The sequence below is a fragment of the Fulmarus glacialis genome, unplaced genomic scaffold (genome assembly GCF_000690835.1).
Source record: "Fulmarus glacialis isolate BGI_N327 unplaced genomic scaffold, ASM69083v1 scaffold974, whole genome shotgun sequence".
NCBI lineage: Eukaryota > Metazoa > Chordata > Aves > Procellariiformes > Procellariidae > Fulmarus > Fulmarus glacialis.
Window position 1 is genome coordinate 72254 of NW_009209739.1, and position 27031 is coordinate 99284.

General features: G+C 38.4%; 1 protein-coding gene across 1 annotated transcript in view; it reads left to right on the forward strand.

Annotated features, from left to right (window-relative positions):
- Positions 1 to 27031, forward strand: part of LOC104076150 (hemicentin-1-like) — a gene marked incomplete at both ends in the record, with an annotated part of 142926 nt that overhangs the window by 72247 nt on the left and 43648 nt on the right. The window contains 12 exons of the mRNA XM_009576914.1: positions 11258 to 11399; positions 11817 to 11944; positions 12674 to 12787; positions 14000 to 14158; positions 14443 to 14637; positions 15644 to 15742; positions 17255 to 17382; positions 19414 to 19558; positions 21114 to 21226; positions 22242 to 22401; positions 23253 to 23427; positions 25866 to 25993. Of these exons, the coding sequence (XP_009575209.1) occupies positions 11258 to 11399; positions 11817 to 11944; positions 12674 to 12787; positions 14000 to 14158; positions 14443 to 14637; positions 15644 to 15742; positions 17255 to 17382; positions 19414 to 19558; positions 21114 to 21226; positions 22242 to 22401; positions 23253 to 23427; positions 25866 to 25993 (1686 nt within the window). The remainder of the gene's footprint in view (positions 1 to 11257; positions 11400 to 11816; positions 11945 to 12673; positions 12788 to 13999; positions 14159 to 14442; positions 14638 to 15643; positions 15743 to 17254; positions 17383 to 19413; positions 19559 to 21113; positions 21227 to 22241; positions 22402 to 23252; positions 23428 to 25865; positions 25994 to 27031) is intronic.

The window sequence follows — 27031 nt, forward strand, 5'->3', positions numbered from 1 at the left end:
GCAATAAGTAAGTATGCAATCAATTACGTAGGACCTATTACAAAATACAGCAGAATTAAGTGTTTCTTCATTGATCTGTTTGAATTACCCTTAGATGGCTACAGCAGAGTTATAATTGTTAAATTTCTAGCAAGGCTGAAGGAAAAAAGGCCATGAAGAAACATCAACCCCCATACGTTTGGAAAACTTAGTTTTAAATTCTACAGGATTTTTCCATCAAGACACTCATTCAAGCATGTCAAAGGCAGCAAGAGAAGCACCCCCCTCCCTTGTTCATCTCTTCCTGGGATTTAGATTTTCCTCCCTAATGTCTGTACACCAGCTGGAGCTTTAACACAATGACCAAATTACTTCTGGCAGTTTTTTATAGTAAAGCTAAAGAAGTTTACTGCTGCCACAGCAGAATATTGAGTTTCAAGACACTTATATATGTAGAATGATTATATCAAAGAGTTGGGAATTACGTTTTGGCTGGTATTGGTATTGCTAACAGCTTTAAAACATGTCTGAGAGAACCCTCTTGGACAGTTTAGACAGGCTTAGTTGAGAGTCTGAGTTGTGTTTTCTTTCAGTTCTGATGAAAGATGCTTAGAAGAGGATAAATATGTAGGAAACGCTAAGTTGCAGCTGAATTCAGATTTCTTCAGTAGTGTCTGCCTCTTTTTGTTTGGATAAAGTAGTCTACTGCCAACATTTCAAATGGCTATGTGCAGAAGCTGAATGGTATCAGGATGGTATTTTTGTGATTATTTGTGATCATTTTAGTTTGCTTGGGCACAATGATTTCTATCAGATTTCTGGAGGTACTCTGGTGTGTGATTGTGTCATGTACAACCCATAGTGCTTGTTAGGGTCTAGAATAGTATTCAAAAGAAAGTTTATATTTGGCAGCAAGAGAGTAAAGTATTTGGCTATATGTAAGAAGCAAAAGCTTTATAGCGTTGTCATTACTAACATTCTGAAGAAGGAAATTTGAAGTCTTGTTAATAGATTGAGATGGGTTCATGCTTTGTGTAGTTGTAAGTAATTCAGAATGTCAAATTAAATTCATATTGAAACCCTTTATTATTTTTGGGACAGTTCCATATAGATCTCTGAATTTTGGATTGTAAGAGAATAAACACTGCTTTCATCCCCATTTTCTTTCTGGAGTGGGAGTTAAGGCAGAGAACAAATGTTGGTAGCTCTAAAAATAACCCAGCATCTGCTTTACATGCTTAAGTGGATTGTAGTAAACCCTTGTTTTGAAAGCTTTCAGTTTATGCTGCTGTTTCTGAAAGAGAACATTCATCTGATTTTTGTGCCAGCAGCTGTACAAATACAGACTGAAAACTTGAATGAGAGTTGACTTTTTCCCCCAGTTGCGTGTTCTGTATTAAGAAGAACATACTGTATCAAGTCACTAGTTGTCCCACACTAATACTGAGCACAGCTAGATGAAGATCCTGTTTAAAACTTGTGCCTGTTTGTGGGGTGGCAGCGTACTGCTCAGAGTAGTCTGAAAGGTCACTGCAGTTTTACAAATTTCAAGGAGTACAAGCTCTTGAGCCTTCTAGGATTGTATTGGTGCTTATTGAGTGCTATGACTAACTTAAAGTACAGGCTCATCTTTGGACCTTGTTAAATGGTGACTGGATAGTGTGAATTGCTCAAGTCCTCCCAACAGATTGGTGTTATACGTAACATAAATGAATTTGTGAGGGTATTTGCTACTTTTTAAGGGCGTTGGCTACTTTTTCAGATGTTCATATAATGTATCAGAAGCCTGGAGGAGCAAATTGCAGCTGTGTAAGACTAGAGATTGGCCAGGAGTGTGAAACTTGATGATCCTATGAACTTTTCAGTGATGTATTTCTCACTGATGAGGGAAACTCCATAAGCATGTAAACTTTTTCTTCCAGTTTGTTACAGTCTTGTAGGCAAAATATGAGTTTGCCAAACTCCATAAGCATGTAAACTTTTTCTTTCAGTTTGGTACAGTCTTGTAGGCAAAATATGAGTTTGCTGTATGCATATTTGTCAGGTTGAATTAATATGGAGTATTTTGGTAGCTTGGTGTTTTGTTCCTGATGTTTTCATACACATAAGTAATATTGATTTGGGAGGTAGATTTTGAGGAATTTAGGCTTTTTTTTTTTTTAACTGAAACTGTGTGGTGAAGATATTGATTTGTCGTGGTTATTTTGTTTCCTTACCCCTCCAAGAATTTCAAATACACAATCAAAACTCAGATCCCTGAAATTTGGGTGATGCTAAGTGTGATTTTATGGTAGTCTTGGCTTTGCATGTTTTCTGGTGTGAGTAAGTAAGAGTAGACAATGAAGCACTTCTTTTAATGGTGGCAACTGTCTTTTGCCTCTACAACACAGCTGTATAGTATGTAGAAACTTTTACAGCTTTTGCTGGTGTTTATGTTGGTGATTAGTAGAGATGTTTGAGTTTAGTAATCTCAACATATGATGAATTCCAGCAGTAGATGAGCAAAAAGTGAGGCAACACTGAACATTTGTCTTATTGGGAGCCATCTAACGTAGTGAAGTGCCAGCTGCTGTGCATTGCGCTCATTGATGAACAACATGCTGGTCAGCGTGTAGTGAAGTGCCAACTGCTGTGCATTGAGCTCATTGATGAACAACATGCTGGTCAGCGTACTATTCTGATGTATTTCTTTATTTGAATCTACAGGTAGAACAAAATCATACAATCATACGTGCTGTAGTTACTGTTCTGTCCATAGCACAGTGGGTTTCCTTTACCTGCTTACTTGCTGAACATTTAAAAATGTTTACATGCCTGTCTGGTATCACCATCAAAACTGAAAGGCATTTTTAGCATCTGCTTACAAGTAGCACTGTTAAATAATTCAGAGTGATCTGTGCTAGCAGCTAAGTGCTAGAAGCACCTAAGATGCACCTGGAAGAAATAAGCATACATACTATGTGTTCCACCTGCCCACATAAGAAAAAAAGTGTGTGTTTGACTTTGGGCATTGAAGAATTGGCATTGCTGTAATAAGTCTGCTAAGTGATCTTTTGTCAGGCCAACATGTGACAAGAGTACTGTCTCTTACTGTATAGACGGAGTCAAGTATATTAGATGCGCAGCGGGGGAAGGCAGGACCTATTAGCCTGACAAGATGCAAGTGTGCTGTCTACTGCAGGGAACTCGTGACAAGAGTACTGTCTCTTACTGTATAAACGGAGTCAACTATATTAGATGCGCAGCGGGGGAAGACAGGACCTATTAGCCTGACAAAATGCAAGTGTGCTGTCTACTGCAGGGAACTGATGTAAACACTTACCAGCCAACTAATACCTTGAAATCCAGGTTGAAAAAAAAAATTGCCCAGGAGACAATGTATGTGACTTGGCTCAACCAAAGCAATGGTAGTGCTCAGGTACATCCCAGACAAGGAGCAGAAACCAGAACTGAATGAACACAACAGGACTCTCAGCATCAACGTGCTTACATCTGGAATAATTCCAGGAGAGAGACTGCCTAGATGGACAAAAGGTAAATTACCTCATTGGCATAACCCAGTGCTCTGTTCCCTGAATTTCTTCTGCTCTTTTCTCTGAAAAGAGATAATACAGAAATGAACATCTTAATACACTCACTTAGATACATGGATACACACTGTAATAATGGGCAAGGATAAATTTGTTATACTGTATTGAGTTCTTCAAACACGGAGAAAACAAGAAAGGAAATAGTATTGAAGTATTACTGCATTACTTGCTATTTCAAATTTAGAAAGTTAATTAAATGCAAGGTGTCTGTCCTAAAGAATGAAAAGCAGTTTAGTGCTGCCTTTTCTTCTTTCTAGGCTGTTACTTGGAACTGTCTGAGAAGATGAGTTGTTTTTTTTTCCAGGCTGCATATTCTAAAGTTACTACCTCAAATCTGTTATCAGTGTGGCACTTCCACCCCTGTTAGAGCAGGAAGTGAAACAGTTGAACTCTCAGCAATATTCTTTGATGTAAAAGTCAGTATTCTTTGAAAGAAAGAGAGCTGAATCAGTATGTATGGGTCTGCTAGGTGCTAATTATCATTCACAGCAGGCTCAATGATAGTCATTAAACTGTTTTTCAGAAACTAGCCTCTTGCACAGGAAATGCAGGTTAGCAGAAGGGTCAGGAATTGCCTGAGCAGCCTCTCTGGAGTTCTCTGCCACTTAAGAAAATTAACAAGTATCCCCAAGTTCATTTTCTTTTCCACACAGCTGCCGTTCACAAGAGGTTCTTTTCTACGTTTGGTGAAAGGGAACTAATGGGGAAAAAATTGTTATTAGAAAATCACTCTTACAGCCTGATTTCATGAGTTGGCCTGAATTTATTGTTTGGAAGGTTTCTTTTGATAATATTCTCTGGCTGAGATCCTCTACAGATTAGTACAGAAACAGGACAAACAAAGCGCTCTCATCCAGCTAGAAATATCTTTACATTTTCTGTGTCTTTCAGATAACTTGTCATGAATTCAACTAAAGTGATGATTAAGCTTTTGTAATTTTTTTTATAGTATTCAGATTATGCATCGTAGGAAGAGTTCTTACTCCGAAGAATTTAAGTCCTAACTTGATGAAAGATAAAGAATTAGGGTGATAAATAAAACAGGAAATTAGTGTCATGCATCTTAATTTCTGTGATTTGATTTCTTGCTCGTTACTTTCTTGCTGCTTTCTCACTGAAAATGTAGGCCTTTAGAAGGATTTCGAAGAGGAGTTTTGGAGGAGTGGAACCATAACATGTTTAGAAATCAGTACTTCTAGATGTCTTCTGACCTACCCAAGCCTCTGGTTCAAGGCAATATACCATGTGGATCTCTTGGAAACTAGCTTCTGGCAGGATATTTGATCTCTGTTACTGCAACAGTTAATAAAAAGCACAAGGAAATCATTAATTAAACTATCAAGTATTGTACTTGTAGCAGTAAGAAAGGTGTTGGATTGATGACCCTTCCAGGGGGGCTGTGTGCAGTCCTTGGTAATGCATAGGAGCATAAACAAGTTCATCTTACATTTTGATAAAGTGAACTGTGTCTCTGTCACATGAAGATAGTGACACATCCCCTGAGAAGAACCCACTAAGTTCCAGAGGTCGAAGTCCCCTATTTCACTTTCTGCAAATACTGGTTTTCCAAGATGATGTTTCTTTATCTGCAGCGTGTCAGCGCTACTCTGCTGGACCAGGAAGCCTGACTTTTTCATCTGTAAAGGTGTTCACCAAGTGGTTTTTCCTGAGTCTACCAACTTCTAGGGCTGAGTACAAACCTGGGACAGGGACATGAGGAGGAAGGAACCCATCTCCTTTCCTCTGCAGGTCTTTCTCCTGCAAGGAGGTCATTGTAAAGGCCAGGCATGTGGTATGTATGGTGTCAAATGCTTTCTTTATGGCCTCTTGTTCGCAGTTGGTGAATACTTACCGTGCGCTTAATTTTTTCTGATAGAGTCTGCATGTGGTCAGTGAATGCCAAGTTACAAGGAAGTGCAGGGAGGTTATGAAAAACAACTTTGGTGAGAAGAGTCTTTGATTGTAGTGCATATCTGCATGTCTTTTGGAAAGTAGTTCTTCTGGCTGCAGAGAGAAAATAGGTGATCCTTCCCCTGTTGTCTTTCACAGCATGCTTTCTTAGTGCTGGGGTGGATGCTGCATAGTATATCACAGATATCACAGCAGACCAGCTTGTTCTATCCTGCGGTAGCAGAGAGTGCGGTTGGTGTTGGTGAAATTGCAGCTTGTGCATACTCCCTGGCTGAACAACAAGAAGATCCCAATAACGCTCCCCCTCTCACCCTATTGAAGTTAAATTCGTGCTTGGAAGCTTCATGGAGAGTCTCATAGAAGCAACCGTGAATGCTACTGCTGTGTATCTTTTACCTGAGCTAATCCATAAGCAGTTATGGAAGCAGATGTTTCCGTGGTTTGTTGTGCAGCGTCGCCTTTGCGGAGTGCCAGGGCAAGGATGATGCAGGACGGCACACCCTGTGCTTCTGCATGGTCGAGGGTGGATTGGGAAGGAGATCAGTGAGAACTTGGCAGCTAAGTGAGACGGCTGGCAAGTGAGTGAAGCAAGATAATAACATCCAAAGACAATATTCCTTTTTAATTAGGTTCACTTGGTTGATGCCAAAAGTACAGATGAATGTGACTGGGTGATTAATGCTGAAGGCTACTTTTTGTTTATCCCTATTGAATGTTTTGATCTTTATTTATGCTGTAAGAAATCTGTTCTCAGCTTGCTATTCAAACAGGAGCCTTTGTCAGTTTTTCTGTTTATGTGCAATTTTTCTTCTACACTTCTTTCATTTGGCTCGTGAACAAAAGTATAAAATTGAATTGAATATTAATTCCAATGCATATTGCTAAAACGTGATTTAAACTTAATAGAAATCAGATGAATGGAGAGGATTCCTTCTGCGAATGTAGTGACATGGTATGTGTATTTGTGTTATTATTTCATAACATAGGATATAACGTGAATTCTGTGCCTGATCTGACATCAAAGTGGAAATCTACGCTCTGGGAGGAATTCTTCAGTATCTGCATAACCCCAGTCTTCTGTCTCACTTACTGACATATGTTAATAGCTATAATAATAGTAGAGTTGGATATTTTTTCCCCCCTGCGCCTTCTCAGTGTGCACTCTTGACACTAACATAACGTAGATTTTTAGACAGTTTGAGATCAAAGCCATTTACTTCCATTTATATGTTTCCACATGGAAAAACTAAGGCATGTCCATAAAACTTGCAGTAACACAAGAATTTGTAGACATTCACTGTGGTCACGCAGGACTTCAGCCTGAAGAGAATTAATTTTTCACACCATCGCTACAATTCCTGTATTAATAAAGGCAGGGCTTTGTTGATAAGCATCTGCTCTTGCAATATCTTGGTAGTTAGAAGCCCAAGAAGGTCAATTCAGACCCTTTTAATTGATGCTAACAAGAATGAGTTGTAACAACAGAGAACTGCTAGACTGGATAGAGGGATGGGGCTCCATATATTCTCTGCCAGTACCTGTGTGTATGTAGGAGGGTCTGGATGTTTACTGTAAGGTCTCGAAGTGAAATTTTACAAAAATCAAACCCTTGTAAAAATTTGCAACAAGCATGTGCAAACTGCTGCAGTGGTGGAATATAGTGGTTTTTTTGATCTAGATAGATTTTAATTGTTGTTCTTATTTAGCCTTGTTAATGCGTTACTTATCAGGTGAATAGGTTGAAACATTCAGTTTTCCAAAAATGCACTTAGTGTAAAAGGCAAGAAAGAATCTTGAGGGTGCTGCACAAAAATATTGATACACAGTTCAGTCAAACATCAAGCAGGGTGGCTTTTGGGGAAAAGTTTTTGTTAAAAAAGGAAAAAAAAGCATGCAAAAAGTAGTGAAAAAACATTGGCAATGTTTGTTTTTTTACTAATAAAGGGTGATAAGAGTTTTTTATGCTGTATGAAATAAAAATTTGGTATTTGCTGACCCTTTTTCATGCTAAGTTTAACTGCTTCAGATGGTTTTAATGAATATTAGGGCCAAGGATGGTTACAAGTGTGAGTGCTTCACACCCTGAAATCTTCGCACCAACCTTCTTTCTCTTCAGAAGCTTTACACATGATCTATGTTGTTTAAAAGGTTTTATTCTACAGCCTTGAATGGGATTGGCACTGTAAGGAGCTCGTGCTCCTGCTGCCCACGTACAAATCTCCTCCCTAATATACAAAGAACAAAGCAAAAGAAATCAAATTAACCTGTCATACAAGAAAGCCCGTTCTGCGTGCCTGTCTCATTGAGCAAGAAAATGAGATAGTTATTAGTGGCGAATGTGGCCTTACTGATACTCAAGCTATCAGCTAGAATTACAGCTGTGTATATTGACTTTTTTCAATTCATTTCATCGAATCAATGTTAAATACAAATATTTCTTCCATCTTTTTCTGCTTACCTGATAATATCATTGTGTGAAAATAATTGCATGGGCAGTGGTGTGTTGCCAAAGCACGATGTGTAATTGCCATCTGAGACGAACAGTTTCCTAATATCAACATAAGAGGAGACCTTCCTGAAGACCAGAGCATGCAGAATATCTCCCAGTGTCTCTTGGCAGGATTTAAAACAAAATAAAAATAGCTGAGAAAGCTGTGCACATCATGAATCACTTGAGGACAGTTCTGTAACTTGCATCCATTTCTTGCCTCTCCCTGCCCCCTCGTATCTGGATTTAATCCTAGTACTTCTGGAACTATGGCTCTGCCTTCCTCTGGTGCCTTTCCTCAGGGAGCTCAGAGATTTCAGAGCTGTTATGAAACATGGGAAGGACTTTTCAGGACCCTGCAGCTTTTTATTAAATGTACTCTACAAGTGAGAAACTAGGGAACTTGGGGAAGGTTAATGGACATAAATTTAAGAAAGGAAATGGTAAGGCATTACATGCATCTGTGTTTACAGTTTTGCAACTGTGTGCAAATTAGTTGCTGTTTATTATTTAATTTATTCCTTGTCTTTGGCAGTATAGCTGTGTGGTTTTGCATACACTTTTACTTACGGATCTCAGAATCCTTTACAAGCTCACATATCTAGTTAATGACTGAAAACAGAGTCATCAAGTCCTGGGAATAATAGTTCTGCTCCCCAGAGCACCAGGTGCGTACTGCATCAAAAAGCCTTCCTTAAAACAGCAATTACGTTTCTCTTTGAAAAAAAGAGTTTTATGTGCTTAATAGGGGCGTGCAGATAAGTTTGCATGAAACACTAACATATGTGAATCGCTCATGAAACTCAAACACAAAACAGTGCAAGTATTTTAAATAAAAGTATACTAAAAAGTTAAATCAAAGTTATGTCCATGACTTGCATGCTAATGTTACTACTAATTATATTTCAAAACTACTTCTGTTTTCCTTGGGAGCCTTGCTCTCCTATTCAGTAAGATGTATTACAGGCCAAACCATTCTATAGTAACGGTGATTGTGGCAAACAGTAAAACGTCTGATATCGATGGGACAGTCATGTACTCCCCTGCCTTACAGCTGTAATGGGATGTAATTAGTCCATATTATGAAGTGAAGTTGGACCTGCAGAGGCACAGACACCTTGTTAAAGTTAGCAGGGTGTGACTTGATTGATGATATCTATAGACTTGCCAGCCTGTTATTTCCCAAACCTATGCTACTCTTGATAAACCCTTCCACGTAAAAGGTGAAGAGATCTCCTGCTGTTCTTATCTGTGCTGTTAATTTGATGTTTGAGCATTTGAAAACCATTTAATTTCTCATTATCTCAGGTTTTCTATCAGTCACTAATTCCCTCTCGTTAAGTCTGCTGAGATTACGGGGAGGAAGATTGTTTTCCAAGTTCTGTGTTGTAATGCCATTTGCTTAAAAAGTTGCCGACTAAAATCCAGAGCATTTCTGCCCTGCAAGGAGGCAGAACCTGCCTCTCTTCTGTCCTAGAAGAAGCACAATCTTCTGCAGGGAGATTCTTCCTCCAGGCCAGAAACACTGTGGTTTTTAGTTAGCAGCTTTTTAGGCAAATGGTATTACAACACAGAATTTAGAAAATAATCTTCCTCCCCGCAATGATAGTGAAAAGGGCATGGTATTAATTCTTCCAGAAAGGCATTTGTAGTAGCACTGTGAATTGTTTCTGTTTGCATTATGATACACTGAACTAGAAATATTTATGCTGTTCACCTGGAAGCTGCATAGCATCGCACCTTCATCTTGCTCTTGATGGATTATGCCACACATACATAGACTGTGTGTACTGGCTCTTAGCCACATTTTTCCTTAGCAGCCATGAAAACATTCCAAATGTCACCTGAGTCTATGGGATGGTGTAATTCCCACTGAAGCTAATAAAAAAGAGCTATGCAGAGCAGCCCGAGATTCAAGATACCTCTGTGTAACATGTATTTAGCCTCTTTTACTCTCCCAAAAGGGAGCGTTAGGCTTAGGCTTTTCATTCTGTGGTTGCTAGTAAAAAGATCGGCTGCAGAGGAATACATGTTAATACAGTGTGTGATTAGCAAAAGGCAAAGCTCCTAAGATGAAGATTGATACTACTGATCTAATAGCAGCCAGTTTTGTGTCCTAACTAATATGAAGTAGCAGCAGTTAGTACTACAAGTTGTTACTTTTTCATCCATTAAGTGGTGTGGATCTTTTTCTTGCCCCTGTAAGTAAGACAAAATCTTACGTACTATAGAAGAAAATGTCAGTTGCCACAGTGAATTATTTTGGTGGTCTTTTTTACTGAGGAAATCTGTCTAAGGATGTAAGTGAAGGAGTTCTGTGAAGTTCACCAATCACTTTTCTGGTGAAAATGCAGCTGATATCCATACAATCCATTGGCATTGTTAACACTGCAAATTCAATTGTCTTCAACATGATTTTGCTGTTAATTTCTTTCTCTGTGTGTGCACGTACATCGTGACTTCTATTTTCATCATTGAGGTTATATTCTTACTGTTGGCCTGCCAGAAGGCTTGTGCTCGTTGGCTTTCATTTTCAGGAGTCTGCACAAATTTGACTCAAATTTGTCAAAATTGTCTCTGTTGCTGCCTTGCTGAGTTTTAAGCATGCATTAAAAATTCTAAGTTAGTTATTACATAATTTTTGCATTTGAGTTGAATCCATGCGTAACCACTAATGCTTTCATAGTTTCTATTCAAAATGATGACCTGGCACTACTTACTCTTATTTCAGCCTGACCTTGATGGATCGTGTTGGTGAACTTTGCTTGGTTCTGGCAGCTTTTTGTCAGAATTGGTGCCCACATTTGGGAGCTCCAAATTCTGCATCTCAGAACAAAGCAAACTGTGTAGGCACGTGAATTAATTTGGTCTCTGTACCCTGAATCCTGACTTCCTAACTTTTATAAAGGCACGCATGTTTTATGCTGAGGAATTGGTAGACCGTGCTAGAGGAGGTGAGGAAACGAGTGGGCTCTGAGAAAGGATAGCTAATTCAAGAAATAGAAACTCTTTGAATAATGTTATAAGTAAAAGAGACTTTAAAGAACGTGTTGTCACCAGACTGACTATATTTTAGTGCAGTCACTGACCTTACGATGCAATTCATGTGTGTCTGATGGTCATTATCTGTGTTAAATTGAAGCAGCTATAGGAAAGCATTCATGTGACCTTTATTAGGACTGTTTCTCACTATACAGCTGTTTGAAAATGGGAATAAAGTGGTGATTATCATCTGTAAGTGTTTTCTAAATTGATCTTTTTAATTGCTGTTTTTAATTTCTTTTACTAGAACCACCTAGGGTTGTCATTTCACCTAAGAATCAGACTTTTACAGAAGGCTCCGAAGTGTCTATCAGGTGTTCTGCAACTGGTTATCCAAAGCCAACAGTAGTATGGACACACAACGATATGTTTATTATTGGTTCAAGCAGGTAGGGGTTATAGCTTTCTCTATTTACTTTTATTTCTTTTCCTATGTGAGAAAGAAGTTTTGAAGAATGCCAAAATATTTGGACTGTTTCTTCCACAGGAGTCTGTGAGTTTTGGAAATAGAACCTCAACCGTCACTTTTATAACTCTTTAATTTCAATTTCTTCATCTCTAAAATAGAAATGCTTTGGTTCTCTTCTTCAGAAGGCTTTTTACAAGATTAATTTAAACGCTTTTCACAAAATGCATTGATATTCTCTGGTAGATATAATAATACTAATATTGTTGCTTATCATGAGAAAAAAACAGCAATGCCTGTTTATAAACCATCTGGTCATGGTGCTGCTTGGAGTGTGGATGTAACCATTACTCTCTTTTCTTTAACTAATCATGTTGGTTGGTCCCCTGTGTGTTCCCAGGTATAGATTGACCCCAGAAGGCACCTTAATCATAAGAAAGGCAATTCCAAAAGATGCAGGAATTTATGGTTGCTTGGCAAGTAACTCAGCTGGGACAGAGAAACAGACATCCACCCTTACATACATTGGTAAGTAAAAGAAACAATGTGGTGAAATTAAAAAAGCAAACTAATACATCATCAGGGAGGAACTGTTAAAATTAGTAGAACTATGCAGAACATACTAGTAGAAATTTCAAAAAACTCAGAAAAGATGTTGAACAGCTCATAAATGTCCCTTTTGTTTTCTGTTCAAATCTCTGAGTAGTATTGTTAGGTGGTATTTGGGGCTTAATGTTTCTTCTTACGCTGTTTTTAAGAAAAAAACCACCCTAAACTTGGGTATTAAAGTGGAGTAGGCTTGCAAACCTGAGGAGGTCTTTGGAGAAGGAATCATGTTTCTGTAAATTCTTGTAGCGTGCTTAGCACTGTGGAGTCCTAGTCCAAATTGCGTACTGTAAACACTACGTTATTATATTAATAGCAGACTACTAAAATTCTTGATGACCAACATCTGGCTGGAGCGGGATAGAAACTCTGAATCTTTTTATTTTCTACATGATCAAACTCCTCCAATTCTTTCCTTAAATTCCCACATATTCTACGTATGATCCAGGTGCTCTGGACATTCCAGACTCTACTTTTTCCGTTTCCCAGTGTTTGTCTGTCACCTTACATGATTTTTAAGGCTTTCTGACTTCTAATGCAAATATTCTTCCGTATAACAAGAGAAAATTAGAGTATTTTGTGGTTTATATCTTAAAAATGGTATATGCTTTGGATGAGGAACTCATTTTTTTCTATATTGTTTCTTTTTAGAGGGTCCAACATTGACCATAGTTCAAAGTGAAATTCTGGTTGCTCTTGGAGACACAACTGTTATGGAGTGTAAAACAACTGGAATCCCACATCCCCAAGTTAAATGGTTCAAAGGTGCACTTACTACTTTGTGTTTGATTTATTTACTTTAGCAGTAGTATTTAGAGCAGTCATCCTGAAGTGACTTCATTTTCTCAAAAGCTTTATGTAGTATTCAACCGGTGACTGACCTGTGAAATTCTCGAACTCTAGAAGATAGGGCATTTGACCATTAGGGCATAAATTCTTGCTCTTGTTTAAATACAACAGATGAACATACTGTAACATAATTAACAAGAAAAAGCAGAGCCTCTTGCCTACTTGAATAACGTTCTTTTGTTTTTGTCAGAAAATGTTGAGCTGTACACTACAAAAATTGCAAAACATTTTTCTATTTTTCCCATTGGATGTTTGCTGGAATTCCTTTGCAATGCCTAGGGAATTTTATTTGTTCCTTCTGAATCTCGGAGGTATCTGCTACAGTTTCGTAAGTAGTGAGGCAGGATGTTGGGTATCACAATTGCAGGAGTTTTCATAGAGTTAAATGGGAGTCAGGGAATCTCATGTCTCAAGACTGAACATCTATTCTCAGAAAAAGCAGTTGGCGCCTGTGTGTGTGTTTGTATAAGCCACCTGCCTGCTGATTTTCTGGAAAACCAGTAATCTTGTTGGGTGGATATTGCCAACAGATAGCTTATCCAGTCCAATCTTTCATCTCTGACAGTGGCTGGAGGGAAGCACAAACCCCGTTCTGATCTGTTAGCAAATAACCTTCCCTCAAAGGCAGCTACTTCTGAACTCACTGCAGTTAATGGTTGGCTTGTATTTTAAAGCAGGCTTTGATACTCATCCCAAAGAGTACATGTGGGCCAATTCTGAGTGTTACACATTGGTATTGTGGCTCCTGCTGAGCTTGAGAGGTAGCAGAGCTGTTTTCTAGGTTTCGCCCAGTTCCCAACTTGGTGCAGAGCTGGCAGACAAGTGGCCACCACATGTAGTCTCTAACTTGGGAAGGAGAAGTACAGCCTGGCACACTGTCCTAATGCTGATCTCTGTCCAAAGCTGCTTGGGTTTGTGTTCCCCTTGTGAAACAAGTAAATAAAAAGGGATTGTATCTAATGTAGTAATGAATTTTTCCACTCAGTTGAGTGGAAGTCAGAGTACTCATCTGCTAAATGAATACAGGCACGTTGTGAACTAATCCCAAACTTGGACACTGTTTTGTTGGAATAATTTTGGTAAATACCCTGTTATATTTCAGTTACTTTTTTTTCTGTCTGGACTTAGGTGACTTAGAGTTGAGGGCATCAGCATTTCTCATTATTGATACTCATCGGGGTCTTCTGAAGATCCAGGAAACACAAGATCTGGATGCTGGTGACTATACCTGTGTGGCTACCAATGATGGAGGGAGAGCTTCTGGAAAGATAACTCTAGATGTTGGCTGTAAGTAGCTTGCAATCTAGACAGTAAATACTGTAATTTCACTGTTTCCGTATCTGGTCAATGGTGGTCTGAACCTTTCTCACAAATACTTACAAGTCTGTGTGTGTGCTGGCTGCACAAAGCTGGCTGCTTTTGTTGCTAGAGTTGGGACTCTGTTGTTAGAAAAATAATTGTGCATAATGGGACATAAATTTAGGTCATCACTAGTGTAAGCAGAATGCTAATGTCACGTTGCAACCCCAGTTCACTTTCTGTGTACTTTTTTTTTTTGTTGTTGCCCCCAGCTCCTCCAGTTTTCACACAGGAACCCAGTGATGAATCTGCGGATATTGGCTCAAACATCACGCTGCCGTGCTATGTTCAGGGTTACCCAGAACCAAAAGTTAAATGGAGGCGGCTAAATGGTGCTTCCCTTTTCTCAAGACCATTCGCAGTTAGTTCCATCAGTCAACTCAGAACAGGAGCTCTATCTATTAATAGTAGGTAGACTGAACTTTTAAAGAAAAGATTCCAGAAGGAAATATGACATGTGCAATGGATTTAAGTTACTATACTACTTTATAAAATTGTTAACTTTGTAAAAAGACTGGATTTTTGTCAGAGATTGTGTTTCTGGTACTGACTTCATTGCTTTTGACATGCAGTTCATTTTTGCATGAGTTTGTGAATTCAGTTGTGTTTGGTCATTGGCTTCACTCTTCTTTGTAGAAATTACTACATCTTTGTTTAAATAAATATGGGTTATGTTCTCTGTTGATACTGAGGAGCCATGGATTTTCATTTTTTGGTGGTGGTTTTTCTTTTCTTTTCTTTTCTTTTCTTTTCTTTTCTTTTCTTTTCTTTTCTTTTCTTTTCTGAGAAATGTTTCTAAACTCATTGTTTTGGGCAAGTCCTAACTTCGGTAATAACTAGAAATTCTGCCAGTGGCTTTGTGATTTCAGTTACTTGGAGCATTGCACTTGCCCATACACTAAGTGATGTTATTCTGTTTTCTTAATTAGCTCTTTTATTCCTTTCTAGACGTAATCAGGTTGAGTGAAGTAATTTCCCTCTACTGTACGTACGGTGCAGTAACTCATGTGTTATGTACTACTAGGTGGGTGTCTGTTCACATACAGACACACATTGCTGTATGTAGTAAGCAGTATTCCACAGTAAATGCACTACATGATAGCGTATGTATGTGTGGATATATAGTGTACTGCCATATATTATTTATGCACATTAGTATATACTATATTAAAGTATATGCAATATATAAGTTAATGAAAACTTATCATATGTACGTATATAATGCTTTTTTTACTCATGTGCTCATATAGTTATTGCTTCTGTACTTGGTGACAGATGGAAAGGAATGATCTGGCCAAAAATGAATATTTGAAACTGAAAGATAAAAAGATAGGGTACCCATGTATTGCAGACTTTTCAATATCACTTTAAATGCTGCAATATGATCTCTTCTCTGCCTCCCTCCGCCCCCAGGTTTGTGGGTCAGTGATGAAGGAACTTATATTTGTGAGGCTGAGAACCAGTTTGGAAGGATTCAGTCACGGCCAGCCACAATCACAGTAACTGGACTGGGTAAGACTGGTTAATGTCAGTGACGACGGTGAAAGAACAGACTGGCAGCATTTCAATACCTGGAATATACTGGAGGAGGCGATAGTTGGTGGTGTTTGTACAACAAATAGGATGTCTGTGGGTTATGCACATACATGGTGACTTATCTATATGCTTTTACCTATAGCTATATTTACACATATGTAGTCACCCACACAGACTGAATCAGAAGACATTTGCATGGAATATTGTAATTTATTTCAGTGAATTTAGCATGTTAGAACATTGTCTTTTCTCTGGCTACATTAATTTGAATTAGTTCCATCTACACTTTGTAACGTGGACCTTAAAAAAGTGATTTATCCTGTCTTCTGTTTCTTATTCCTAAGTAAATTTATTAAGGAATGAAAAATCACCATAATGGTGAATGCTAATGGTGGGGTTTCTACCATTTAATTCATCTTTTTTTAAAAAAAAAAAGCAGCAATGAGCTTGCTTAGGTCAGTGTGTTGATATAACTGGGAAGGAATCTTAGTGATCCATGAAGACAGTAAATGTCTAGCTTTGACAATAGCTGTGCTATTAAGGAGTTGTTTATTATCTCAGTTGGACAATTGGCAATAAAAGGAAAAAGAATGCTATGGAATGTATACATTTGCGGGAGGATAAGAATGGAGTCCATCTGCTATCAAAGAAACCATTTGTTAACTTAAAACATGTGGTGGGAATCTGTAATGCTAGTAGTATTTGATAGACAACATGTTTTTACCTATTTAAAAGTGGTATTTAATCCCCATTATTTAAAATTAATTTACAAAGCATGTGCACAGCAGTGCTTTCTGTTGGCTCTTTACAGAGCATGCAGAATTTTCTGCTGGCCTGTTGACCTCTATTCTAATGCTTTAAAATTTTATGCCCAAAGGCAATTACCACTTATTTTTTGTCCTTACCAAACCTGCTACTTTTGTTCTTCAGTATTTTGCCCAAGTAAGGAAAAATGATATATCAACCTGGTATCCAGGGGAACATGAGTTTTCAGGGAAATGCTGGATTGGATCCAATTTCAGTTGGACAGTGTCTTCCATTTGCTGCCATTCCTTAGTCTTAGGATCATTGTACGTGTATTGCTCCAGCCTCCTTTTCTCTCTTATGCTACCCCACACCATCATTTGTTTCTTTTTTTTTTTTTCCTGTCTGCATCGTTGACGTTTCAGATACCAGAACCCCATCTGCTATTTTTTTGTCTTAAAATTAAGTATGTTGGAACTTTGATGCTGTTTGTTAATGGCTGCATTTTTTTTTTTACCCCTTTTTTTTCCTTTCTATTTAAAACATATAGGAAAAAATATAGTAAAATCATGTAGGAAATGTTTCTTGCTCTATATTTGTATAGTACTTGCACGAGGAGATCTTTGTCTGAAGTGCTGCAAGTAGCATTAATGACAGGACTAATAATAAAAATTCACATGTAATACTTTACATGAATATATAAAAATTCCTAATAATTTCTTCTAATTCTTTCTTTTGTTCAAGTTAAACCTTTGATTGGAGTAAGTCCAGCTACAGCCAATGTAATTGAGGGGCAGCAGCTCACTTTGCCATGTGTATTGCTTGCTGGAAACCCTATTCCAGACCGGAGGTGGATTAAAAACAGTGTGGTGGTAAGACTGTTTTGTTTCCTGTAAGATTTATTGGCAGCAAAAATCTACAACTGACATTTCAAGTCACGATAACAACTTGGTTTAATTTACAAAAGTTGATGTACAAATATACTGATAGATTTTATGCTTACAAAGGAAGATGCTTCACGAGATTGGCCTGGCTCACGGGAAACAAGGATCCAGTGTCATCGAGGTGAATTACAGCAGACAACCACAGCTCAGCAGGAGCTGCTTGCCTCCTCAGGGGAAGCCAGTTGGCTGTATCTGTAAGGCAGTTGTAGCTTCTGAGCTTCTGCAGGCGCTGTCATTCAGAGAACAGCTCTTCCCACGAGAAACGATAGTTTATTACTGTTCAAAATATGAAAGTGGAAGTGAAGTGTGGCATCCTGACAGTTATGCCTCACTCTGATCACTGCCCACGCTAGGAAATTTCTGACTCTGAAGGGAGATCAGGGAGTAGGAGATGGTAGTGGGGGATGTGAAGGTCTAGAAAAGAACTTAGAACCAAAGTATTTGTAAATTGTCCTTTTATCTTCTACTTCACTTACTTTCAAAGCAGTTTTATGCATTCTCTTTAGCTCCTGAATTTCAGCCTTAGGCTCTGAATATAGGAATGCTAGTGGAATATCCCACCAGAAAGACAAAAGTGCTGGAATTTAAATCCTGGTAACTGAAAAGCATTTCTTTTTCCCTATTTTTTAAAAACAAATTTCTGTAGATCTAGGGTTTTTTAACATCATGACTTTTAATGTTGCTGATGGGATGAGATAAATGCCAGCAGCCCTGTACCATGTACTCCTTTCATAGTGGTACACTGCACAGAGCATGAAAGTATGTATGTTTTCTTTCCCCCTTGAGAGCATACCATTGCTAATTTATGACTCCTGCAGACAGAAAGGTGGTGTAGACACCACGCCTAGGTCAGTTGTCTGAGTGAAGTTTCATTTCTTTAGTTGTAGCCAAATTACGGACTTTTAACATACCTATGAAGCCCTGCTTTTTATCTTGCTTGCTAATTTCTCCCTAAAGCCCTTTCTCCACAGCTGTAATTAAAAAATGATAGCAATTTTTTTTATTTATTGTCACCAGGCAGAACCCTGGCACTACTTGATCGTTTGCTTGCTAGAGTTCTCTGCTCAGTTTTTGAATTACTGGGAATCATTAGACTTTTCTTTAGACTGTGTAAGTGCAAGTAGCACAGGCTGTGACTTCTGTCAGAAACACTGGCAGGATCCTCCTTGTTGAGGTGCTAATTCCTCTGTGTAGTAGTGCTAGTTTCCTGTAATTGTAAGCTCGCGGCAAAAGCTACACTCCAAGGAAAGTGTTGGAGTAAGTTATGTTTAGACAAGAATGCAGCTTTTTCTGAGCATAGCATGACTGGAAAAGTTTTGCATTCTAACAACCTTTTTGTAAGGCAAGTCTGTGTTGCTGAGCTCATTGATGTTTTTTTTTTTTTCTGTTGTTGCTGTGGGGTATATAACTTTTAAAAAATGACTCTTCTTTTGTTAAAGTTGTAACTTTCCATATCTTTCACAATGGTATGCTTCAGAGCTGATCTCTTCTACTTGATGGATATGGCAAGTTAGAAGGTTTTGGTAACTGTAAAAAAAAAACGGATCTGTTTGTGGAAGAACAACAAGTCATTGCAGTCATGGAGAGCTGATTTATGATCAAATTGGGTTACTGGAATAACCAATAAAAAAATACAGTAAAATAATTCAGCTAAGTTTGTTTTTGCTTCAGTGCACGATTATAAGCATGAGTGGCAGTTCTGTATGTGCTGTGGCAGAGCAGAGTTGCCGTTGCACATCTTAATCTCACTCTAGCAGTAAATACGAGGTGCTGCCAAAATTCTTATTTAAAATTAGCTTTTTATGAAAGATGGAAGGTAGGAAAAGCTCTAGTAAAATTCTCCGGGAACATACAATTTTTAAGAATGTGGAATAATCAAGTAAAACCACGCTGCATCCCAAAGTAAATATTATCAACAAGTATTTTCTTTAGTAAAACATTACATCACTCTCTTGGCAGCTCGTTCCCAATCCCTACATTAATGTTCGCAGTGATGGAAGCCTGCACCTTGAAAGAGTTCGGCTGCAGGATGGCGGCGATTATACCTGCATGGCAAGTAATGTTGCTGGGACAAGCAACAAAACTACTACTGTTAATGTGTATGGTAAGGAACACTGTCTTATTGCTTTTGTGCTGAATGCAGGATGCGAGTGCATTTCTAACTAACTAACTGGAGCTCTCACTAGAGCTTTTTTTGTTACAGTTTTACTAATTTCTCAAATTTCCTCTTTTGTAATGATGTTACTTTGTAAAGTGACGTGGTGGGAAATTGGATCCACTGCACAGGAAAGAACTGAACGATTGAGACTGTTTTTAAAATAAAACAAAAATAACACCATTTCAAGATCATGTAAGATCCTCATTTTTAAACATCTACAAAAGTTGGGCTGTGCAGTCTTCATCTCTAGCTTTATTAACAAAACAGATGCAAGTGGAAGTTTACTGGAAAACCACAAAAAGCGCTGTTTGGGGGTTTCATAACTGATATAAGGAAGCACAACTCATGGGAGAATTAGAATTAAAATGAATTATGAGTTTTGCAAAATGTGTTTGTTTTTTTGGTTTGGTGTCCCCCCCCCCCCCTTTTTTTTTCTTTAATTAAAAATTACCAAAATTACACTGACAGCAAGACAAAGCGTTAGCATTGTGGTAACCCATCTGTATTTCATGCTTGTATTAACTCTGTGTGGGGTCACAGCCGCTTCATGGTTTACAGCCTGAAACTTTCTCATGTGTTAAATTAATCATGGGAGATTTATTTTAAGCTTCAATGAAGATGCTGGAACGTCCTTTTATGTTAAGAATAGCTATTATTTTTTAATACAGGCAAGTACTTAGTGTCTGATAAGGTCTTCCACGGCAACACAAGTTTTTGGAATATTTCAGAACTTGAGAACAGAAGGGAATACATTTGTATGTTTTTAGAACGATCTAGTTTTTGCTATTACAGCCTTAAATCTGATATTCTTTTTTCTATTGTTAATTCAAAACCAGCTCAGTTAAGTAGGGGAGCTGGGGTTCTTGTTATCTCTTGTTACTGACTTTGTGAAGTGATCTGGAATTTTTATTCAAGTTCATCTAACAGTCAGTCCCTGCAGAAACTATCACTGCAGTTAGAACAACTTTGTAGCATTTATAACAAATATTAAATAAGATTGGAGTGTGATCAGTTCTTCACTCTCATATCTGCTCTGTTCAAAATGTTGTCCATTGATGGAAATTGATTCAGCACCAAAAATGCTGAACCCATTCTTATGAAAGGTACTGTATAGATTGAATCATGTACAGTATCGTTTCGGGAAGCCTGGCCTAAAATATTGTCAGAAGATATTGTGATAAAGACTTTCTGAAATGACTGCAATCAGCTATGTGAAATACCTAGAGTTAGTCTAAAACTATATGTACCTAATCCTATGATCAGCCTATGGCTGACATGGTTTGTAATGAACAGGTATTTATTCTGTCATGAAAGACGGAAGAGTGGAGGAGAACGTGGCTGGTCATTGTCAATATTAGGGTTCAGAGAAGAGGCTGAAAATTCCCAAATTCCCTGCTGCCTGTATGAAGTAGTAATTGAATATAAGGATTTTATTCTAAGAGTTGTGCCATGGTTTGAAATCTGTCTTCTGCATGTGTTTAATATTTGCATTTATTTTTAGTTCTGCCTGTTATTCAGCATGGACAGCAGATATTTAGCACCATTGAAGGAATTCCAGTAACATTACCATGCAAAGCAAGTGGAGTTCCTAAGCCATCTATTGTCTGGTCCAAGGTAATTTCTCATCTTTGGGCTGTTCATGGTGAAAGATTAATTGAACACATCATATTTAGTTGTCATAAAAACTATATGCAGGAAACATGGCCAAAAGCCTGAGTTGTGAGGGACCTGGAAACCTCTATTTATTCATATCTGCTTTTATTTCTCAGAGCAGTGCTTTCTGGCCATGGTCCAGCCATAGATCAATGTTCTATTCTTTGGAAGGGCTTTGGTTATTGCTGTATCTTTGTTTTTAACACTTTGGAAATTGTTCATATTCCTGTTGTGAGTTGATAATTTGAGATTAGGCAACCTGCCACAGATTGAAAGTTTATTTTTGTTTCGGAGCCTTACTATTAAGACGACTTTTTCCTCTGAGGAATGTGTGTCTAATAATGACATTCTGGGGTTAACCATCTGTCACTTTTCAGTCATGTCCTTGACAAGATGTTTTGACATCAGAAATCAATGTCAAAACTAACTCAGTTGAAATCTTGAATTTTTTTTAAATTGGGGTCTGTAAAAAGTATCAAGTTTTCTGCATAAGAATCCCTGTGCTTCTGCTGTTGTTACTGCTTAGACAGTGACACTGAAGGAGTGTGAAAAGTTAGTTGAAGTTAGTTAATTTGTATGGATGGAGTTTTGGGGCCAGGCTTCTCAGTTAATTCAAAATATTTTGTCCATCTCAGCCATAAACAATAGAAGCAGTACTGTAATGTAAATTACAATATTGCTTAGTTTAGTCAGACTGCCTACAAATCGTTTGGTCTACAGAACTGCATTAAAGAGCATGCAGCATATTTCACAGTGAAAAATCTGACCCAGTGTTACATTAAAAATACAGCATTTTCATATGAATGGATAGCAGTGGGGTAAGTTAGGGGAGATCTACAGGAACTAACATTTTTATATTTTTGTTAGATTTTATTCTATCTCTGTAAGCTTTAGCTTTTATTGAATTAAATAATTGTAATTTTTTTATTTTAGAAGATCCAGGCACTGTGGACTTTTTTTTCTCTTTTTTCCACAGAAAGGAGAAGTAATTCTTTCTAGCAATGTGAAATTTTCTGCAGGGTCTGATGGAAGTCTGTATGTACTTTCACCAACGGGTGAAGAGACTGGGGAATACATGTGCACTGCAACAAATGCTGCTGGTTATGCTACACGGAAAGTCCAGCTGACTGTTTATGGTATGTATGAGCTAAAATCAAATAATAGAATCATAGAATCTAGTGTCGTTGTGTCTCTCCCCTCATTGCATTCTACTTTAGACGGCAAAACCCACTTAGGTGGATTGTGAACTAGGTGAAATTTCACCTGCAGTGAAAATGGGATTTAAACTAATCTCTAATTAGTGCTTTTGACTTTGTCCTAGATCACTGGATCCACATAGTAGGCAATTTTACAAATGGCTGATACTGAAAGGCCTATCCTTCAGCTGTTATGATTCTCTGAAAACCTCCTGATACCTGTTACCTTGAGTTCATGGACTAGGATCTTGGGCTGATTGTAATTTCATGGAAATGAATAGGAAGTACCTGTATAGGAATAGAAGTCCCTGCTGATAGAAGAATGAAGATCCATTAATCCCATTGGTCCCAAAGCTTCCTACAGTCTCCCAATGTTATAAAAAATTTGATTTAGGTGTAGGCTTGCTTTGCAAAGTTTTTATGGCTTGTAGGTATTGGTGCTGTAGCGTAACATAGTTCAGGTATTGGTTGCAAATTACCTGTGCAATACAGAGCTCAGCATATGCATGAACTACATATATCTGTTGGTATCCAGCTTTTTGGGTAGATAGTGCAGTCTTGCTGGTATTTGTGGTATTGCATGTAGGCATCAGCCAGTGTCTGAGGTACAGGCACTGTACATCGGCATTGCAGTGATTTAAGTCTATTGCAGACATGTCATTAAAAATAGGATTGTAATGTTACATACCTGATAAAAAAATAGATGTTTAATCTGAAATAAAATTGTATGGTGTTACATTTGTACAAACACGTATATTCATTGCAGCTTCTTAACATGTTCCATGTTATAGTGAAACCTAGAGTATCCAGGCCTGGAGACCAGCAAGGAAATGCATATGATAAACCCATAGAGATCTCAGTAATTGCAGGGGAAGATGTCACACTTCCATGTGAAGTAAAGAGCTTGCCACCCCCCATAATTACCTGGGCCAAAGAAATGCAGCTCATATCTCCATTCTCTCCAAGGTAACAATGTTTGATGAAAACAAAAGAAAAGTGAAATTGCGTCTAAGCTTTCAGGATTTTGGAAGGGTATATAGTTTCTAATTGCCACAGGGTCAATCAGAAGGTATTAAGTTGTCCTGCATAAGGACCCTGTTTTACTAGGTCTTGAAACGCTCTTTCCCAAACCAAGCGTTATGTCTCTTTCCAAAGGATATTAAGACCATGCATCATTGTACAGCTTCCATTCCAGTGTGTGTTTATACGCAGTCTCAGGAGGCCAAGACGAAAGAGATCCTATTATATTTGTACTGCGGTGGTGCCCAGAGACCTACATAATCTGTGCCTGATTATAAATGTTTAAAAACTGTTTTTCTTTTCTTAAGCACTTCATATTTATGCTCAGGGGAGCATTGTCTGTTATTCATATGAAGTCTGGGCTGCCAGTAGAATACAGATGATGATAAATGTTTGGGAGTGCTTACAAGGGCTCATTGCTCGCTGTGTTTTGGATCCAAAAACTCTCCAGATATTCTTGAACATGTGAAAACATAGCTAAATGCTCATAAAAATGTTGAGTTGACAGCCTTAGAGAATGAAGAGTTGGGGACTGTCTTGTATACAGCGTGGGCCACAATGTCGGAGTTCTTGCTTGTTATTTTAGCATGGTACAAAATAAGAGAGGAAACGAGTAGGTGATTATTCTCTGTATGTTCCCAGTTGAAGTGCCAGGTACTGCCTTGGTGCGTGCTTGTGCTTTCTAGTCTTCAAGATACCTCAGAAGGGGGTACAGGCTACAGTTGTGTTCATAAATCAGGAAATGGTAACGCTGGCCAAATGCACACTGTAGCGATCGCTGTGCCCGTTGTCTAGTGTCTCTCACTGATCCAAGTGGAAGGAATCAGCCAGTGCCTGAGCTGAAGTAAGGAATTGTAGAGACCTGAAGGCGAGCCTCTTTCCCAGCACCTCAGAGCCACCCATTCCAGCAAGTCTGCAACAGCCTCAGCAACTATACTTGGCCAGCATATTTGAAGGAGGCTTGTGCACAGGGAGTCGATTTGTTGTTAGTAATCTGTGTGGAATTTTCTGCTCTGTCCTGTGAGCACGTTGCATGCACTAACGAATCCGCATTCTTGGTCCCTTACTTGTCCTCATTTTACCTCAGGAGACATTAGGCTACTTGCTCGTGGCTGTTGTGGAGAGATCCAAGTTGTCCAGAGTAGCAGAAGTCCAGCTCAGCCCATTCCATAAAATTGTTTACAGATGTCAGCAAAAGTTAAAGAGTTAGTCCAAACAAAATTCTTTGAGACCACCCAAACATGATGTTAGAAATATGACCAGTAAACAAAAGAAGAGTGAAATCAGCAATAAAGGAACTTTTATCAGAAAGCAAATACAGTAAGTGGACAAAATAAAGGAAGATAAGTTGCCCCAGCAATCTATCTTTTGGGGTTATTTTAAAAAAAAAAAAAAAAGGTTTGGAAAGATACGGGCAGCAGAGCAGGAATCATAATACCGGACAGGTTTGGGTGGCCTGGAGGAAATACACTTCACTTTCTTTTCATTCATCTCTCTGGGCCGCCGCAATCCCAAAATTCACCGTTTATGCCCATATGATAACATTGTCCCAATTAGTGCCAGAGAAAGGAAGACAGATGATACCACCAATTCCCACCAACTTTGACTAAATTCTGTATATAACCTTGAGTGCTAGAATTGAATTTCTTCTTGTCAATTCTTAGCTGTCATTTTTTTCTTCTCTCCTCATTTATTTTCCCTATCTCTATTACTTTTGACTTCTACATAAGAAGATTTTGGCTTAACTGGCCAATGTATCTTGTAATGTTACAGGCCTGTGACCAGAACTGTAGTAAAAATTAATGCTATGTAGTTAACTATTTACTGATGAATAATGACAATTTCTATAAACACCAGACTGTCAGTTTTCAATCAGAATACTCTTCAGAATGCCCACTTCCATCTTGAATTAACGTAACATCTTTTTTTGCCAGGATGAAGTAGTATCAAAAGTTATTTAAATTTCTGACCCTACTGACCTGGGCTGAGCAAAAATTTTTGACAGGATGTTGAAGAGCTCCATTTCTCTACCTGTTGGTTTTTGGTTTGTGGGTTTTTTTTTGTTTAGTTGTTTTTTTTTGTTTTTGTTTTTTTCATTTCTAGAAGCAAGACAGATTTTAATATGCCCTCTAAGTAGCTAGAAACAAATTTTGTAATTTGGATCTTATATTTTAGATATTTGCTGTGTATTCTGAATGTAGTGGCTCAGTAAAAAGTTAGAAAAATGAGTAAATGTAAGTCATAGTTTAGTAATATGGCACAGCTCAGTGTGCCCTGTAGAATAGTGTTATTTTAGCTCCTAGCAATCATTAGCAATGTGTAAGTAGAGGTTATTCACCTTGCAATACATGTTTATACAGTGTATCTGCTTCTTATTTTTCCAGACACACTTTCCTACCCTCAGGGTCAATGAAGATCAGTGAGACACAAGTTTCAGACAGTGGAATGTATATCTGTGTAGCCACAAACATTGCTGGGAATGTGACTCAGTCAGTGAAGCTAAGTGTACATGGTAAGTTTTAGCTCAAAGGATAATCATCTGCAAGTTTCCGCATGGCATTTAGCATCATGCAGAGCTTTTCAAATGTTTTTCCTTATGTATATTAAATACTATTGTCCTATATTCTTTCAGGTCATATTATCTTTATATGCAAGCTGTTGTTATTAATTATGTGGGAGGGAAATATTGTATATACACACACATATGTGTACATATGTATATGTATACACACACACACCCCCACCCACCCCTTCCTTTACTGTTCCTTAGACTCGTGGAAGAATTATAGCACAATATGACATTTGGCTCTTTTTAAGTCAGCCAGATGGATTTTAAGAACTGAAAACTTGTTCTAATGCACTTGGATGTTCTCTGTGCAAGAGGTTTCTCAGCGGTAAGTTTGCAAACAGTGGCTGAGAATAGCAAAGTTGGCTGAGGCTTACAGGTGTCAAGTTCCCACCAACTTGATGGGAATTGCATATCCAAACTCTTTCGGTGGCAACTGGCAAAGTTCGCTTGCACACCTGCTCGGGCGGTAGTGAAACCAGTGTGCAGCTGTGCCACCTGTGGATAGGCAGCTGCTCCTGTCTTGGTGCACAGCTATATGCACATACATTCTGCTGTACCCACCTTCGCAAGCTGATACCTTAACCCATCTTACTGCACTTTCTCTATTCAAACCAGCACCCTGTGCTTGTGCACACCTTCCTCCCCCTCCGTGAAGATATGTCGTGGTTTCACCCCAACCAGCAACTCAGCCCCACGCAGCTGCTCACTCACTCCGCCCCGGTGGGATGGGGGAGAGAATTGGAAGAGTAAAAGTGAGAAGACTCGTGGGTTGAGATAAAGACAGTTTCATAGGGAAAGCAAAAGCCGTGCACACAAGCAAAGCAAAAAGAGGAATTCGTTCACTACTTCCCACCGGCAGGCAGGTGTTCAGCCATCTCCAGGAAAGCAGGGCTCCATCACACATAACAGTTACTTGGGAAGACAAACGCCATCGCTCTGAACATACCTCCCTTCCTTCTTCTTCCCCCAGCTTTATATGCT